General features: G+C 38.4%; 1 protein-coding gene across 3 annotated transcripts in view; it reads left to right on the plus strand.

Annotated features, from left to right (window-relative positions):
• The window catches only part of LOC139459794 (semaphorin-1A-like), a 45,226-nt gene extending 30,374 nt beyond the window's left edge, over window positions 1-14,852 (plus strand). Inside the window, exons 6-19 of one of the 3 annotated variants that reach the window (XM_071241508.1) lie at window positions 783-893; window positions 1,091-1,178; window positions 3,029-3,139; window positions 3,478-3,566; window positions 3,785-3,926; window positions 4,060-4,153; window positions 4,401-4,548; window positions 6,446-6,567; window positions 7,179-7,258; window positions 7,393-7,678; window positions 8,061-8,116; window positions 8,342-8,455; window positions 8,958-9,023; window positions 11,025-14,852. In XM_071241508.1, the coding sequence (XP_071097609.1) occupies window positions 783-893; window positions 1,091-1,178; window positions 3,029-3,139; window positions 3,478-3,566; window positions 3,785-3,926; window positions 4,060-4,153; window positions 4,401-4,548; window positions 6,446-6,567; window positions 7,179-7,258; window positions 7,393-7,678; window positions 8,061-8,116; window positions 8,342-8,455; window positions 8,958-9,023; window positions 11,025-11,374 (1,857 nt within the window). In that variant the 3' untranslated portion in view covers window positions 11,375-14,852. The remainder of the gene's footprint in view (window positions 1-782; window positions 894-1,090; window positions 1,179-3,028; window positions 3,140-3,477; window positions 3,567-3,784; window positions 3,927-4,059; window positions 4,154-4,400; window positions 4,549-6,445; window positions 6,568-7,178; window positions 7,259-7,392; window positions 7,679-8,060; window positions 8,117-8,341; window positions 8,456-8,957; window positions 9,024-11,024) is intronic. The other 2 variants (XM_071241585.1, XM_071241665.1) reach the window with 2 other exon arrangements.
• The last annotated feature ends 4,365 nt before the right edge of the window (window positions 14,853-19,217 follow it).

Raw genomic sequence — 19,217 nt, forward strand, 5'->3', positions numbered from 1 at the left:
CCTTATCATGTTTAAGTTTTCATGCTCTGAAGGAGACGATATGGGTATGAATATAACATAAAGTGTATTTTCATTTTGTTAAATGTAATTGTGCACACCTGACTGAGATTTCCTTAAATCAAGAATATACTTAAAGGGAATCTTTGATTTACATGTTAAGCATAAAAAACATCAATATGTGAGGCATATGCTTACATCAATGAGGTCACACAGTATTTACGTTGCATGAAATTATTTGTTCAAAATAAGAATTTACTTAAAGGGAGTCTTAGATTAAGCGTAAAAACATGTCAATATGTGAGGCATATGCTTATATCAATGAGGTCACACAGTATTTACTTTGCATCAAATTAGAGTTGTGTCAAACACGCAGTGGAAAAGTTCAAATACGGACTTGTTAATTCCCTGCTCGGTTTGTTTGCTTTTCACGTATATAGACAAAAATAAACATGGACTGTACATAGGCAGAAACAAACAGAACATGGAGCGTTTGTGTTGACTGAGTCCAGGAAAGCCCGAGGTCCACGTAGATGTAGAGGTGGCATGGGTGGCTGACCTCAGTGTGGGCACAGCAGCATAGTCAGTTGCTGAGTTCCCGACTTGCTACTCTTGTAAAAAGGCATATACATTTTAATACATGTCAATTATTAAAATATTCTTATTATGCACTCACCCCAAACATAAGATGAAAATGTCTGATATTTTGTAAAATTTTGTATCATCACATAAATATTTTTTTGGCTGCGCTGAATATTTTTAAATATAAATGATTTATCTTTCAGGAACAATGTCAGAATTACATTCGTGTCATTGTGAAGAAAGATAACAACAGGTTATACACCTGTGGAACAAATGCTTTCCGTCCCAAATGTCGAACGTACAAGCAGAATGGGGTAAGTGTCTTCATGAAAAAGTTCTGTTTTTTACAATTTCAAGACACAAGATTGAACAGTCATAATAATTGTAAAATTATCTTTCAAATGAATACCCAGAGTAATATCTTAAGATTGCTCAGTCATGATAACCATATGAAAATGGTCAATTATTTTGTGAGTCATGCATCTAACATATGCTTGTTATTATCCCACAGCTCAGTGGATATGAACGAATTGAGGAGCGAGATGGTGTAGCCCAGTGCCCTTATGATCCTGAACAAAATAGCACAGCCATTTATGCAGGCAAGTACATTTAGCATGGCATAGATTTTAAATTAGTGAAATATTTCTCTGAAATCTGAGGAATATTTATGATGCACAATTTTGATTGATTATTCAATTTGTGACAATTTTGTCCACATAAATCAGTGTTCCATGATTGATGGCTGAGCCTGTGGTTGGTAATATCCTGGTGTGGTCAGACCAGTTTGACCGGGAGATTACCTTTGAGGGCAGCTGACCACTCATTAAGCACAACAGGGTCAGTTCCAGTAGCATCATTAGAAATAGGACATGCTTGAAGCGACCCTCATCAGCAAGTGGCAATTATGGTCCACTAAATTATCAACATTGTGAGATAGTTGAAATATTATATTGAGTCGCTTAACAAAATTCTAATTTAGTCCATAATTATTCCAAGTAATTTCAAGAAAATCTGTGAATGATGAAAATTTGAAAGCCCTCAGCTTGAATGTTAAGATGTGAATCACAGAATTGTTAAGACAGTGAAAGTGATCAATTTGCTTGCCATTGGCGACACTCAAGAATAATAAACTGCTTTCACACAAAGGCACAGCAGTAGAGGTCCAGGAATTCTGCTAATGATGTGGTAGGAATCACACACATCCGATTCCCTCTGGTGCAGTGTGTGGAGCTTAGAGGGAACCGCTGTGTGGATAGTTGGAATAATAGCTTCTGTCTGCATGGCGAACCATCAGTGAGGGTTCATGGGGTAGGGGAGGACATCTTGCCCCATCCTTTCCCCTTGGGTGGGGGGAAGGAAAACTGATGATTGGAGCCAGATATGAATTATGTGCCTGTCAACAGAGATCTTGATTATGGCCTGATGGGTTGCAGAAAAGTACTTAATCTCCCCCTGAAGATTACAAGTTCAATTCATCATGTACATAAGTTTGACTTTTGTAAATGGTTTAGACTATGTTGACCTATTGAATATATATGTTAGTTTTATGGAGATTTGAGTGAGGTTTGGAAGTCAGTCAGGAAAGGTTCTACATGTGATTTATTGTGGAGCATGGGATAACATTGTATCTGTAAATGCTCAAGGATACTTTCTGTGGTGTCAAAGAGGATGAGATAAACATGGTAAAGAGATAAAACATCAAGATATGGGTTCTGTAACCACAGACAGCCAACACCCATGTTGCTCTCAACCACAGCTATCAACATTTAGAACCAATAAACCATAAATCACCATACATGTTCTTCCAGGCCTTGCCAAAACTCAAAACTGACCTAGAAAAAACATGCCATCCAATATGGCAGCTATTAAGATGTCAGTGCTGCTGCCACTAGGTGGCCAAGTGAGGAACTACTTTCTTGTCCTCTATTACATGTATTTCTACTCTGCTCCACATTGGTGTGTCGAAGTGTAACTTTATGACAGATCAGGTTTGGTGACTTCCTGAACTTAACTAGCTCGCGTCTCGAGAGACATGGAAAATAATTAAACGCCAGTGATAAAGTCTTTGTGAGGAAGCATTTAACTGTGTCCTGTCGCTGCACTCTGTCCCTGGGGTCATGCTTGGAGAAAATGGTCCAGAATTAGTCGAGATTTGGACGTCTGCTTGCTGAACTTGCAGTGTTGGATATTTTTTGAAAAATGCAAATTCAGCAAAAATATTTCCTGTAAGTCAATAAACCTCTAAATATATATCAAGACCACAATTTGCGGCTAACAGTAGCATTTACTACAATGAAACCTTGATACATCAGACCCTGTTAGCCAGGAAACAGATTAAATAATATTGACCTTATCATTTTACGTTCTTTTACAGGAGTATTCTGCTCTTGATCAATAATTCAATGAGGACTGTAACATGAAAGATTTAATTTTCCTTTATTTATTCCAGGTGGCAAGCTGTACTCGGCTACAGTGTCTGACTTCTCCTCACGGGATCCTTTGATCCTTGAGACCAACAAGATGATCCGAACAGAGCAGTACGACTCAAAGTGGCTCAATGGTAGGTTGGGTTCAATTAGCCTGCTATCACCATTATCTCATCTGGACATAAGATAATGATAAATAATTACACTGTTAAATCTGTTAATGAGGTCATTTACTTTATTTATCATGGTAATGTTAACTACTAGAATGGTTAGAAATGAAATAAGAACGTGTTGAGAAATATCTCAAGCCTGATCATTTCATTGCTTCTATCTTATGAGGAGTGAAAGGGTTATGTTGATCGGGTGATAAGATAGCGCCAGTGCAGGAGTTAGAACATATTCTGGCTTGACACCAACAGTGAACAGGATTTATGCTCAGTTAAAAAATGATGTATATTATCTCTGTTTCCAGAGCCCAATTTTGTAAGTTCCTTTGAGAAACAAGACAAGATTTATTTCTTCTTCCGTGAGACTGCTGTTGAACATATCAACTGTGGCAAGGTGAGAAAAATAATTGAAAAAAAAATGATAATTGAGAGTGATTATTTAGTTTTAAAAGGCTACAAAACCAAAACAAGTTCCATTGAAACAATATACAAATTTTATGTGTAACTGAAGTATATATATGAACCTTTCTGTCATTATAAGCACACTTTAACATACATACAAATGAAACGTAAAAAGAATATTTATATTTATCTCTTTGTTGTTTCCTTCAGGCTGTGTTTTCTCGGGTCGCTCGCATCTGTAAGAGTGACGAGGGAGGCCAGATGTTGCTGTACAACACTTGGACGTCCTTCTTCAAAGCCCGACTCAACTGCTCCATCCCAGGGGATTTCCCATTCTATTTTGATGAAATACGTGAGTTTTCAAATGTCATTTGTTATTGTTACTTTTAACACTGAATTGGGATTGTTTTAACAGATGATAGAATATATAATTGTACATTTCAGAAACCTTGTCCATTGCTTATATTTCATTATTGTTCTTTTAGAATCAACATCCGATTTTGGCGAGGGTAACTTCAGACCAGTGATTTCCTCCGGTAGTAGATATGACATGGTTTATGCTGTCTTCAACACACCACAGTAAGTTTCCTAGCTTGTCAACATATCATCGTCATTGTCATCATCAGCAGTTTCATCAGTAGCATTAGTATTATTATCATAGAATAACTCCTTATGATGAAAGAAAGAGAAAAGAGGGAGCAATATTAGTCATTCAAATAGTCCATACTATTATCATCTTCATCTTCATCATTGTTATATTGTCTGTGATATTAAAGAATTCCTGTCAAATGAATACACACAATAACCATCTCTGTCTGTCTTGCAGCAACTCCATCCGTGGATCTGCCATCTGTGCATTTAGATACACTGACATTGTCCAGACATTTGAAGGCCGGTTCAAGGGTCAGGAGTCTGCCTGGCACAACTGGCTGGCCGTGCCCAGGGAGAAGACGCCTGCTCCCCATCCTCAGAAGGTAAGACTCTTAACCTTGTTCCATCCACTGTCATCTTGTTCCATCCACTGTCACCTTGTTCCATCCACTGTCACCTTGTTCCATCCACTGTCATCTTGTTCCATCCACTGTCACCTTGTTCCATCCACTGTCATCTTGTTCCATCCACTGTCACCTTGTTCCATCCACTGTCATCTTGTTCCATCCACTGTCATCTTGTTCCATCCACTGTCACCTTGTTCCATCCACTGTCATCTTGTTCCATCCACTGTCACCTTGTTCCATCCACTGTCACCTTGTTCCATCCACAGTCATCTTGTTCCATCCACTGTCATCTTGTTCCATCCACTGTCATCTTGTTCCACCCACTGTCACCTTGTTCCATCCACTGTCACCTTGTTCCATCCACTGTCACCTTGTTCCATCCACTGTCACCTTGTTCCATCCACTGTCACCTTGTTCCATCCAATGTCACCTTGTTCCATCCACTGTCATCTTGTTCCATCCACTGTCACCGTGTTCCATCCACTGTCACCTTGTTCCATCCACTGTCACCTTGTTCCATCCACTGTCACCTTGTTCCATCCACTGTCATCTTGTTCCATCCACTGTCACCTTGTTCCATCCACTGTCACCTTGTTCCATCCACTGTCATCTTGTTCCATCCACTGTCACCTTGTTCCATCCACAGTCATCTTGTTCCATCCACTGTCATCTTGTTCCATCCACTGTCACCTTGTTCCATCCACTGTCACCTTGTTCCATCCACTGTCATCTTGTTCCATCCACTGTCATCTTGTTCCATCCACTGTCATCTTGTTCCATCCACTGTCACCTTGTTCCATCCACTGTCACCTTGTTCCATCCACTGTCACCTTGTTCCATCCACTGTCACCTTGTTCCATCCACTGTCACCTTGTTCCATCCACTGTCACCTTGTTCCATCCACTGTCACCTTGTTCCATCCACTGTCATCTTGTTCCATCCACTGTCACCTTGTTCCATCCACTGTCATCTTGTTCCATCCACTGTCACCTTGTTCCATCCACTGTCACCTTGTTCCATCCACTGTCATCTTGTTCCATCCACTGTCATCTTGTTCCATCCACTGTCATCTTGTTCCATCCACTGTCACCTTGTTCCATCCAATGTCACCTTGTTCCATCCACTGTCATCTTGTTCCATCCACTGTCATCTTGTTCCATCCACTGTCACCTTGTTCCATCCACTGTCACCTTGTTCCATCCACTGTCATCTTGTTCCATCCACTGTCACCTTGTTCCATCCACTGTCACCTTGTTCCATCCACTGTCACCTTGTTCCATCCACTGTCACCTTGTTCCATCCACTGTCATCTTGTTCCATCCACTGTCATCTTGTTCCACCCACTGTCATCTTGTTCCATCCACTGTCACCTTGTTCCATCCACTGTCACCTTGTTCCATCCACTGTCATCTTGTTCCATCCACTGTCACCTTGTTCCATCCACTGTCATCTTGTTCCATGCACTGTCTATTCTAATTTAAACTACAGTTATAATGAACTCAAAGGGACCACTAATATTAGTTCGTAATAACCGTAGTTCGTTACAAGCATATATACAGCATATTGCCTGGACTAAGTATTAAGTTCATTATATCGGTCACTTTGTTGTAAGCGTGTTCAGTATATACGTATTTTACTGTATTTCAAATAATTCCAATATGATACCATGAAGCCAAAATGAAACGTTCCTGGTTACATCACCCACCCATGACTGTACATGCCACACCTATGTTTTTGTCAACTCTGTAACTAGTTGTCAAGCGAACCTATTTTGAATTATGATATTACCACAAATAGTTTTGCCTACATACTGATCTGTATGTTTATCCATGCAACTCTAGGATGGTTGTTACAATAGACCTTTTATTTCCAGTGCTCCAATAGTAGTCAGAGGCTTGAGGATACAACCCTTAACTTCATCAAGACCCACCCATTGATGGACAGTTCTGTCCCTGCCCTAGGTGGCGCTCCACTCTTCATTCAGACAAGTTTCACGTAAGTCCCCTTTATGCTGTTTATTATCACCACAGAGCCAGTCTTTGAAGCTAACTAGAAAGGCATAGACACAATTCCAGTAATTTTGTCCTGCAGTGCAAGTGGAAAATCCAGCTAGTTATCAATGGATCATCTTTCCAGCCAATTCTTTGATACAGAGCAGTTTGTTACAATTTGAAATCTAGCACTGTCACAACATGATTGTCCCCACCTTTAGTGTGCTGCGGCTAAATAGCCTCTAGTTGTGTCCCAGACCATCTATGCCCCCTCTTGCTTCAACGATTACCAATAGACCATGAGTATTTTGTATGAAAACAATGGCTGGCTGTGCATGGCGCCTGGCAGCTCCCAGTTTTCTTTACTTATCTGTGAATCTTGGGGTGAATTTCAGACTGACATGTCCCCTGGGGCAGCCATCTTTGTTTATGGGATGCAACATTTTGGTGGTTTCCTGAAGATGGTGGGTTAACGAGTGGGTGGTCTGGGAAATAATATGCCAGCGGAGACCAAATTAGACTTAACCTTTACTCTGTATTATCCATATGTTTATGTTTGGTTAAAAATAATCGGTTTTGTTGTGGCATGGTTTTTATATGTATGTTTTCTTACAGGTCCCGCTTCACTCAGATCGCAATTGACTGGCAAATCCGTGGAGTTGATAAATACCATGACATCATGTTTATCGGAACAGGTAAGTTGAGCAGTGGTTTCTGCTTCATATAATCATGTTATTACGGTCTGTTTTGCAATAAGTTATCATCAACATATAAAACAAGAATACTTTTGCCCCTTTTCAGTGTAATTTATTTAATTTTGATATTACAGATGACGGAAGAGTCATTAAAGCTGTAAATACCCAAAAGGGTCCGAAAGACAAGATCCACACCGTTGTTATCGAGGAGATCCAGGTCTTGAAGAAGAATGAAACGATCGTCAACCTCAAGGTGTACCGCCGAGATGGTACTGAAAAGTTGGTGGTCGTCTCCAAGGACAATGTGGTCAGCATCCCTCTCCATCGCTGCAGCCACAAAAGCACGTGTCACTCCTGTGTGGGCCTTCAGGACCCGTATTGTTCCTGGGTTGATGGTCGGTGCTCCAACACTAACAGAGGGTAAGGCATCAACATGCATATTCAGCAGATTTTGAACCTATGCTATAATCTTTATTCTGAGCCCTCTTCTACAAAGCGATAGTGCCAAGACTTGTAATGTGGAGTTGTATGTTGAAGTATGGAAGTAACAATTGTGTTAAGACCACTAGTGGGCCATGTATTGGAAGAAGTTAAATATTTAAAGCTCAGTAATGTTAATATCAATTTTTAAAAAATATTTAGTCATTTTCAAGTTTGTATAATACTTTGTTATTACCACATTCCATGATTGTAGTGCGTAGTGTGTTTTGGTCTGTACATATGGTCAAATCTTTACATGTTGATTATTTTTTCTTCACATTTGTTGTGTGATTGGTGTTAATGACACAATTTGGCTGTTCAGACTTCAGAGTGTCACAACTGGCAAATCTTCCGGCTGCGGCGTGGAGATCCTTGACGGTGAGTTTTGTTCTGTTCGTACTGTGTAGTCTACTTTATTTATTGCTGTGGTGTTGTAAATATTATGTAGCATTTTTGTTTGATGTGAGTTATAGTTCGATGTGAAGTAATATGATTTTATTAAGTTCCAGTTGGTAAGAATACTTATGAATATTTTGAAGCATTTCTTTACCTATGTCTTTTTTCTGCTTTGCTTTACGGTTTTGATTTGTCTTATTTTATAAGAATCAACCAGCACTACAACAACTCCAGCCACGGCCACTGTGCCACAAAAGTGTGTTTGTCCCCAGGTCACGGATCCTATTAAACCTGGGGTGGAAGAAGTCATTGACAATATTGGTTAGTTTATGTCCAAGGCATCAACAACATATCAACAATTGCTTTAAAAAATGAAATAAGAAATAAATATCACTGGTCGCTCAAACATAAAGTTACAAAAGAAAATGTGGCATGAACCTTCAATATAATCAAATAATTTGAAATTTGTCCATATTTCATAGTGTAAAAGCATGTGTTGAAATAGAAATTTAGATACTGTAACATAATGGAATGTAATTTTATGACCTGAAGTGTGCTGCAATCTATTACACTAACACACGCATGCCTTCCCTTCTTAAGGCCACCACTGTAACACGCTGGAGAAAATACTTGTATTCGATTATAACTTTCTTTTTGATGTTTGCTGTTTTCATGCCTCAGTTGCTTTTTAAATGTTATTTCAACTTTCATTTTCTTCTGTTAATTGTCATTTGAAATTTCATCCTAAATATCATCATAACAAGAGGTGAGAAATATCCCAGATTAACCTGTCATCTCATTCTCCCTGTGTTTGTCTCATCAGGACCCAATATGGCTTCTACAAAACAACCCGCTCCCAAGACAACCTACCCTGAAGCTAAATATGACGGTAAGGCACACTGCATCTGTCTGATAGCTCTTCACGATGGCGAGGCAATCCTCATGTAGTTCTGCTTGCTTAGTTTGCTTCTAACCGCTTGCTTACCCTAGTCTCTCACTGCTTGGTTCGGGGTGTTCCTCCTCAAGTAGCTAGTTTACCTTGCATAGACTGCTTGTTGTCTCCAGACTCTTGTGCTTGTGTATGTTTGTGTGTGTGCATATGCATTGCTGTGGTGATTCACATCTTTCAACTCTTTGTATTACCTACATGTCTGTCTTTAGTTGACCATAGTAAGTTCTTTCTCTTGGGGCCTGGATGTTCCAGTCGTCTAAGGTGCCGCAATTTCACTGCTCACAGTTGTGTCACTTAGGCGAGCTGCCATCCTATAATCGTGGGTTCGAGTCCCAGATTTGGTTTGATTGTGATTCTGGGTTTGTCAGCTCCAAACCCGGCCTCATGGGTTCTCCACAATGGTAAATGACCTGCATCACTTTGGGCTTTCCTCTCACATCATGCTGACATGCTGTGATAGCTGAAATGATGTTCAAAGAGATGAAAAACCAAACACATTCTCTTTCTTTTTCTCCAGCAGCTTTTGGGTAGCCCAGTAGTTAATGTGATCACTCATCACACATAGACATAGGTTCTATTCTCCTCAAGGAGCTTTTGACTCTGCTGTCTCTTCCTCTCCAGAATCCAAGATGGGAAGCACACTTCTTCTTTCTCTACATCTTTCTTCATTTCTCTTTCAAAGAATCTGCTAATAATATTATTTGTATCCTATTTGGTTTGTTCAGTTTGGTCTTCATTCTTAACTTGGTAGCTGACTAACATTTTGCCATTGTGAAAAGACTACTAGACGATGCAGTCTGTCTTAACCATGCCATGGACAACTAACATGAATGTAATAGATTAGTCTAGTGAATGTTGGATAGCTATTGCATGTGGTATTTGCATTTGTGTTAGATAGAGACCTCCATCTTTGTGTAGCAGATGATTTATAATCCAAAACATGTCCCAACGTCTAAAACTGGCAAAATAGATGAGTTCCTTCATGCATTCACAAATTGTATACCTGTTTATCATACAGACAGGATCATAATCAAGTCACAAGCAAGAAATATTGCATTTAGGAGTACACTGCTGTTGAACCAAATCTTGAATTGCAACTGAGCACTGAACTCATCTCAATCATGGAACTTTGTTTTGGCTAGTACTGTACAAACATCCCTATGATCTGAACTGAACTTTAATCACTCAGGCCGCTATTAGCATCATAGAGGTACAAAAATATGCATCTACAAATATGTGCACACTTTACAGTGGAACATAGTGTTCTATATCCCGCACAATTTGACTAGTACTGTACAAACATTCCCAAGATTACATCAGTGGAACACAGTGTTCTATATCTAGTTCTGGCCATTGATACAGATTATTGAGATTGATAATAACTTGATATCGATCAATTATCGATAAGTAACTTTAAGCAAATATGGGAGAAAGTCCCAAAAGAAACCAACATATTTCCAGAACTTGTGAGCAATGACACGTTTATACATAATTTTGTGGACATTTGAGATGTAACAAAAGTAGTTGCTTTCCGTTTTTGACAATTGACATTATTGACAGTAACACGTCTGTCTCAGTAAATCTAAACTTTATTTCATCACAATAGAATATGTAAGTTTTTGATGACAACAATTTCACATTGATCATAATTAATAGTTCCTCACATTGACAATAATTCCAATTAACGATCTATATAACCAGCCCTATCGATATCAGACACAATTTGACCAGTGCTATACAAACATCCCCATGCCATGAATTGTTCTGTCCCAGTTGAGATCAAGATGGAAGGGGGGTTTGTTTTGGAGAGTAGTGTACGTGGTTGTCTGATGCCTTGGATATGGACTTGAATAACCATGTTTTCTTTCTGCAGATGGAGACTCAGTGTAGGCTCAGTCCTGTAACATATGACAACAATGTTTTCTTTTCTTTTTCCAGGAGGTCGTATTGATGCCACTCATCAAGATCCATCAGGAGTTAATACAGCGGAAACCCTTGCTATCGCAATCGTTGTCTCCATCGTCCTTTCAATGCTCGTCGGATTCCTCATCGGTTATAAAGTAAGCTCGTGCAGAGCATCACGTGACATAGACACTCCATATCATGAGCGCAACATCTCCCTGAGCAAGAGATCCAACAGACTTTCTTCAGGGGACCATACGTATTTCACACCAGAAAATCCATACAACAAAAGTTTTAGTTACGTTGTGAACGTTAAAACACCTGGGAAATTAAATACAAGTGTGGAAACCAAACCAGTGACTAAATCCAACAAGGTTTACTTATAGCAAGCGGGAAACAAACATTGACTCATGTTTTCTGTGGTGCTGGGCTTGTGCTGGCCTAGGTCAGCTAGAAAAGCATATGGTTCGAAGTGAAAACTTTGACCAACCAGCATGTCTGAGATGCCCACACACCTGATGAGGCGACGTGGTGACCTCTACTGATGCCGTAGCTGGGCTACAGGCCATCAAGAAATAGTGCTAACAGCCCCATGGCAACCTCATGGGCAGGTCCTGTGTCCTGGACAAACTTTTAATTTCCTTCAGGTGTATTCCTAATAGCCAACGTTATGCTTAGTTCATTGCTGGTCTAGTAACTGTGTATTTTGGCTATGCAATCATGCTATCTTCCAGGAACACCTACAGTGTTGTGCTGAAACTGTAACCTCGTGTCTGGTGAAACCAAGAGACAGAATGGCGACTTGTGTTGTATCTGCAATCAAACTGTTTGCATACATTCCAAGCACTGTGCAATACATTATGGGAAAATGGACCAATATTCTGAAATATATTTATATGTATATCAGAAAGAAGTCAAGACATGCTATATTGATACTGTGTTATCAGACATTTGGTTCGCTGTGGTTATCAGAAACAGAACTTCTCTGTGTGGGTCAAACATCGAATGTTCCATGAGATGTTCCATGAGATGTCGGCTTGCACTGAGGGAGATAGTGATCTCAAAAACATTCAAATTAAAGCATCTAAATTGATACAATGCGAAAGTATTTGTGGACGATACTCAATTATGTGCTCAAAATTGTCATACGGTGCTGATGTCGTCAAGGTAACCAGTGGTTACCATGGCAAGGAAGGTCACAATTTACCAAATTTTCATCAAGAAGCAGGGATATAGCTTTAGTTATGAATGCAGAGCTAAGTGTTTTTCTGTGAAACGATAAGACAAGTCTTAGTATAACAGTGCTTGTAGTAATAGTCATCCCTGCATCTTATTGGTATCATGGCATTAATTAACCCTGATTCCAGCACGTTTCTCACGCCATTTTCAAAGTGAACACTTCAACACTGAGGTGCATTTAGCAGTTATCCATCTTGAATAATCATGTGACATCAACACTCTTGGAGCATATCACTTAAATCTCAATGGTTGTTACCTGTTCTGTACAGTACTCAAATTATCTATGTATATAAAAAAAATATACAATCACATGTTTATAACAGTTGGTTCAACAACAAGCTTCAAATATTTTTTTGGATCTACATTCTTCAAAATCACATTTTATTAATTAATCACACATGTCATTTGTTCCTGAATTGTTATCAATGATGTTTTAGCATTGTTGCTTGATAAAGACTGTTTGAATCATGTTGATGAAACCAATACTTATATATTCAGTGTAAGTGTTCCTACAACCTACAAGTATTGACTGTACATAAAAGGACTACATCGTGAGTTTAGCAAGGCCAGTGATAGTTGTTAGCCTTAGAGGCATTATTCTTCCACAGAAGTCATCTTTTTGCTTGGTAATATTCTAGGAGTTTATATTTTCCAACACCCCCTTGGGACCATTTGCCAAATTTTAATATAAAACATTTTTTATAAAAAGAAAAATATTATTAAAAAAAATGTTTTATTCATTTTTAATTGTATCTTTAAAAACAAACAAATTTTTGGTCACAAGGTATAGGTATATATTTCATTTGTTTTCTCACATGTTCTGGGAGCACCTGACAGAGGTAAACATTGCGTCACCGTAGCGACGCTCCCATATTGACGGCCATGTTGACACTATGGGTAGCTCCCCAAAGCGAGTCACAGTTTACCAAATAGGCCTCTGAGCACTTACATTTGGCTTTCAAAGAGGATTGCCCACATTTCCACGTGCAAATTGTAGTCAGTCCCAAGTGACACTAGTGTGAGAGAATGAATGGAATCATTATACTGTTATATTCATATCTGGGTCAATGCATTATACACGTATTATACAGCGAGCCATACTGATATCATTTCTTCTGATCTGGATTAGAATGTGTTTTTTAAATCTATTTAATTCATGAATATTCATATTTTTGTTAAGAAAGAGGTGTGAAAGAATTTTATGATCTAAAATTAGAATTATTAATTTAATTTCTTCAAAATTGAAATAAAAATCAATGAAGCATACCAAAGTATGTTTATTACAAGATCTCTCAACCAAGAAAACCATGCTTGACAAGACATAATAAAAGAAGGGAAGAGCTCAGAAGTTTAGCTGAATAATCAAAATTACATAATAATTGGGCAACATTTTTATGTTTTTAATCGGAATATTTATAGGGCAATGCTGTGGTTGTTTTGTGTACAAATGTATGTACAGCCTGAAACATCATACCTCATTCTTGTGTTCAGACAAGGATTGAGGCCTGATGTTATGGGCTAAGTTAAAGGGAGCTTACTATGCTTCTGTATGATATTACAGCAACTGTGATGGATTGCCAAAGATTTTAAGAATCAGTTGTATAGTTGTCACACTTAATCTTCCATCTTTTCTTCCATGAAATATTGTGTGTCATTTTATTTCATTGTAAATAGTGTACAGAAAATCATTATGCCATGTTGTCTTGTATAAATGCTAACAAATATTATTTTTTTACCGCTTCATGTCTGTTAATAATGGTATTGAATGCAGATTGCAGTGTTGACAGTGAGGTTAGGAAAGCTGGAGCAGCTCAGTAGGTCTTGGAGGGGGGGAAGGGGGAGGGGGGTCCATAGGGAGAGGACATGGTTGTACTTTAGGAGAATTTGGATGCACTTTTGGGGAATGTAAATATCTGTCTTTGAAAGGGAACCTTGGGTTGGTAAAATTGGATAATTGTAGTTATTGAATGTAACTGTGAGATTAGCAGTGTTACTGACTTCTAAATTTATATTATTTTTTCTTAAGAATTCATTGTACGCAATATATGATATAAATTTGAAAAATATATGAAAATGTTAATTTTGAAATTTGATACTAAAATGGTAGGATTGTGATAGGGTGTAAGGGGGAGGGTAAGGGGGAGACTTGAGCTGCGCTAGTGTAGAAGGTGCTCAACAGTATTTATGACAAACCATTCCATAACATTATGATGGAAAGACGACTAATGAGAAAATGAATAGATAGAACAAGAGACACAGAAAATTCGGATTTTCATGATGCTTTTAACTTGATTTTAGACTTTAATTCCGCTTTTTGAGAGAAACTGTATAATTTTACAGAAATAGACCATATGGAGACTAGATTTCGTGTTTTTAGTTTTAAAGGAGCTTTAACAGTGAATGAGGTTGTACTTGTACTTGAGCTTGGTGTTGATGTATAAAGTGTATTCTGTAATGTGATATAGCTGCACTGCCAGTGTGTGTATATATGTATATTTGTCCAGTGTCAAGTGCATAGTAAAAAATGCAATGGAATGACACTAACAAACTAAATAAAACAAAAAATAATTAATATAATGTTCTTTTTTTGTTATCTGTGTTAACACCTAATCCTCGTGTAAGTTGGTAAGTGGAAGAGTGGCGGTGTCCGAGAAGCCCTGTGGCGTTTGTTTGTTTGGCTTAAGTACTGGGTTTGATTCCCCATGATGGGTGAAGTCGATTCTTTGTGTGGATATCACCTGAATATATTAGCTATGTAAGACCTTATCTCTTATGTTTGTTTGGTTGTTAACTCCCAATAAAAGCTTCACCTAAGATAGGCAGTTATAAGTTTCTGTAGCATGATTTGTTTGGGTCAAACAACACTGAGATGTCATGCATCCCCGGTCAAACAACAAAACAAACATATGTTTTCCATGTATATCTAAAATGATATCATTTGTTATTAATTGTCCGGTGAATTAAACAATTTAAATTAAAACAATTCATAATTGGTTATATTATGAATACGTAACAACTTGTAATGTGTGTGAAAAGTTGTACTAAAATACGCTATTTGAAGGGGGCGTGGCCTAAATGCAAATGTCCGATTGGGATTTTATATTTTCCGGACCCCTGCTGAGATGTCATGCATCCCCAGTCAAACAACACTGAGATGCCATGCATCCCCGGTCAAACAACACTGAGATGTCATGCATCCCCGGTCAAACAACACTGAGATGCCATGCATCCCCAGTCAAACAACACCGAGATGCCATGCATCCCCAGTCAAACAACACTGAGATGCCATGCATCCCCGGTCAAACAACACTGAGATGTCATGCATCCCCGGTCAAACAACACCAAGATGTCATGCATCCCCGGTCAAACAACATTGAAATGTCATGCATCCCAGGTCAAACAACATTGAAATGTCATGCATCCCAGGTCAAACAACATTGAAATGCCATGCATCCCCGGTCAAACAACACTGAGATGCCATGCATCCCCGGTCAAACAACACCAAGATGTCATGCATCCCAGGTCAAACAACATTGAAATGTCATGCATCCCAGGTCAAACAACATTGAAATGTCATGCATCCCAGGTCAAACAACATTGAAATGTCATGCATCCCAGGTCAAACAACATTGAAATGTCATGCATCCCAGGTCATACAACATTGAAATGTCATGCATCCCAGGTCAAACAACACCAAGATGTCATACTACCCAGGTCAAATGCTTGAACGTCCTATTCTCAGTACAGTTGTCATTTCCATAGGTACTGGGTATCTATTTGGCCAAGAATACCTCAGGGTTGGTTAGGGAGTATGAAAGTTTTGATTGACTTCCAATTTGGATGTCCCTGTGAGGATTACGTTTTAGAATTGGTCCCCAGCAATCTATGCTGGAAGTAAGAGGCGACGTAGTGCATCAGATGGTCAGGCTCGGGGACTTGGTTGATGGTGCATCATCGTACCCCATTGGTATAGATCAGTGTTCTCAATATCAATCACTGGATTGTCTGGACTTGATTATTTAGATTCTGCCATCATAGGGCTGGAATACTGCTGAGTGCGACTTTGAATATACATGGGGAGGTTTTACTTTCAAGTAAGATCCGCTTTGAGGTTTTATTTCTCTCAAGTAAAACCTGCTTTAAGGTTTTATTTTTCTCAAGTAAGAACCAGGGATGTGAAATCTCTGCAGAAATGCGGAAAATCGTGTTTTTTAAGACAGTAGTCCTTGGAAAAAATGATCTTCTGCGTAGAAATATAATCAAAGATTTAAAAAAAACGCTCCGAGAAATGTTATCGAAAACCGGACAACTGTTGCGGATTGTCCTGTTTTTTATTAGAGCTTTCAGCAGCATCATAGGTCTTCGGACATTATATGTTTTCTATCCCGAATACTTGCACTATAACGTGGGGTGTGGGGTCACACAGAAATTGTAAATACTCAGATGATGGCTTGTTTTTAAGATAAGGTTGTCTTTTAGCCAATAAGTGAAGGAGACTTTTTACAGTTGTTCATGTGATTAGAAAAAGAACTGTGAATGTTTCTTCAGCGCCCGTAAACCCATAACACAGGGATATATGTTGTATTTATGTCTTATGTTTGCAATGGAGTATTTTGTTGGTTTTTTTTCAACAAATGGTAAGTAAGTACAAGGTGAGTTTTTTGTCAGTATGCTTCAACATGAGGAAAGGGTCAGAGGTTGCACGCTTGTTACAGTTGTCCTTGTGTCTGGGGGATAGTGGGGGGAAGTTTATGGCAGTATTGCTCCCAGACCCGGCTCCCAGATGCACGGAAGCTATGCCCGATTTTTTAAAAGTACTGATTGAACTTCGAAATATAACTGCATCCGCCATCTCTGTTTATTTGACTTATTGACTTTTGCTATTTCTGGGTGTGAATGTTGTCCAAACTGCAGGAAATTGCTTAAAATGCAATCTAATGCATTAAAAAACATTCTGAGGGGGCATGCCCCCAGACCCTGCGAGACGTTTCCTCTTTCATCTGGAAAACCTGCCCACATCCCCGAAGATCCGCTTTGAGGTTTTATTTTTCACATGCAAGACCCACTTTGAGGTTATATTTCTCTCAAGTAAGATTGCCTTGAGGTTTTATTTCTCTCAAGTGAGACCTGCTTTAAGGTTTTATTTCTCTAAAGTAAGATCCGCTCTGAGGTTTTATTTCTCACAAGTCAGACCTGCTTTAAGGTTTTATTTCTCTCAAGTAAGATCTGCTTTGAGGTTTTATTTCTCTGAAGTAAGATCTGCTTTGAGGTTTTATTTCTCACAAGGAAGACCTGCTTTTGGGTTATATTTCTCTAAAGTAAGATCTGCTCTGAGGTTTTATTTCTCACAAGTCAGACCTGCTTTAAGGTTATATTTCTCTAAAGTAAGATCTGCTTTGAGGTTTTATTTCTCTGAAGTAAGATCTGCTTTGAGGTTTTATTTCTCTCAAGTGAGACCTGCTTTAAGGTTTTATTTCTCTAAAGTAAGATCCGCTTTGAGGTTTTATTTCTCACAAGTCAGACCTGCTTTAAGGTTATTTTTCTCTAAAGTAAGATCCGCTCTGAGGTTTTATTTCTCACAAGTCAGACCTGCTTTAAGGTTTTATTTCTATAAAGTAAGATCCGCTCTGAGGTTTTATTTCTCACAAGTCAGACCTGCTTTAAGGTTTTATTTCTCTAAAGTAAGATCTGCTTTGAGGTTTTATTTCTCTGAAGTAAGATCTGCTTTGAGGTTTTATTTCTCACAAGGAAGACCTGCTTTTGGGTTATATTTCTCTAAAGTAAGATCTGCTTTGAGGTTTTATTTCTCACAAGTAAGACCTGCTTTTGGGTTATATTTCTCTAAAGTAAGATCCGCTCTGAGGTTTTATTTCTCTAAAGTAAGATCTGCTTTGAGGTTTTATTTCTCTGAAGTAAGATCTGCTTTGAGGTTTTATTTCTCACAAGTAAGACCTGCTTTTGGGTTATATTTCTCTAAAGTAAGATCTGCTTTGAGGTTTTATTTCTCACAAGTAAGACCTGCTTTTGGGTTATATTTCTCTAAAGTAAGATCTGCTTTGAGGTTTTATTTCTCACAAGTAAGACCTGCTTTTGGGTTATATTTCTCTAAAGTAAGATCCGCTCTGAGGTTTTATTTCTCTGAAGTAAGATCTGCTTTGAGGTTTTATTTCTCTGAAGTAAGATCTGCTTTGAGGTTTTATTTCTCACAAGTAAGACCTGCTTTTGGGTTATATTTCTCTAAAGTAAGATCTGCTTTGAGGTTTTATTTCTCACAAGTAAGACCTGCTTTTGGGTTATATTTCTCTAAAGTAAGATCTGCTTTGAGGTTTTATTTGTCACAAGTAAGACCTGCTTTTGGGTTATATTTCTCTAAAGTAAGATCTGCTTTGAGGTTTTATTTCTCACAAGTAAGACCTGCTTTTGGGTTATATTTCTCTAAAGTAAGATCTGCTTTGAGGTTATATTTTTCACAAGCAAGACCTGCTTTGAGATTTTATTTCTCTCAAATCATAAGTAAGACCTGCTTGAGGTTTTACTTTTGAACAATATTAATTAATTGATTTTTGACTGGTTAAAAGCCTTTATTGTTTCACATGAAAATTCCATGACTTCTTACTTTTTCACCAATCCCCCATCAGGTCTTACTACTCTCACAAAGACCTCATTATCAGTCGTAAACCTTCGTACATCTAACCCCAGTCCAAGGCTCACTGTACATTCAAAGCATTCTCAGCTCTCAGTTGGGCACCCATAGATCCTAACTTAAAATGATTAAGTTCCCATAGAAAAGAGACACTTACCTAGCTTAGATCCTAACTTAAAACAATTAAGATCCCATATACAAAAGACACTAATCTAGCTTAGATCCTGAATTAAAACGATTACAATCCCATAGACAAACAACTCTAATCTAGCTTAGATCCTGAATTAAAATGATAATCCCATAAGCAAGGAACACTATTCTTGTTTAGAATCTAACTTATAACGATT

The sequence above is a fragment of the Haliotis cracherodii genome, unplaced genomic scaffold (assembly GCF_022045235.1).
Source record: "Haliotis cracherodii isolate W230 unplaced genomic scaffold, xgHalCrac1.p SCAF_1, whole genome shotgun sequence".
NCBI classification, from domain to species: Eukaryota; Metazoa; Mollusca; class Gastropoda; order Lepetellida; family Haliotidae; genus Haliotis; species Haliotis cracherodii.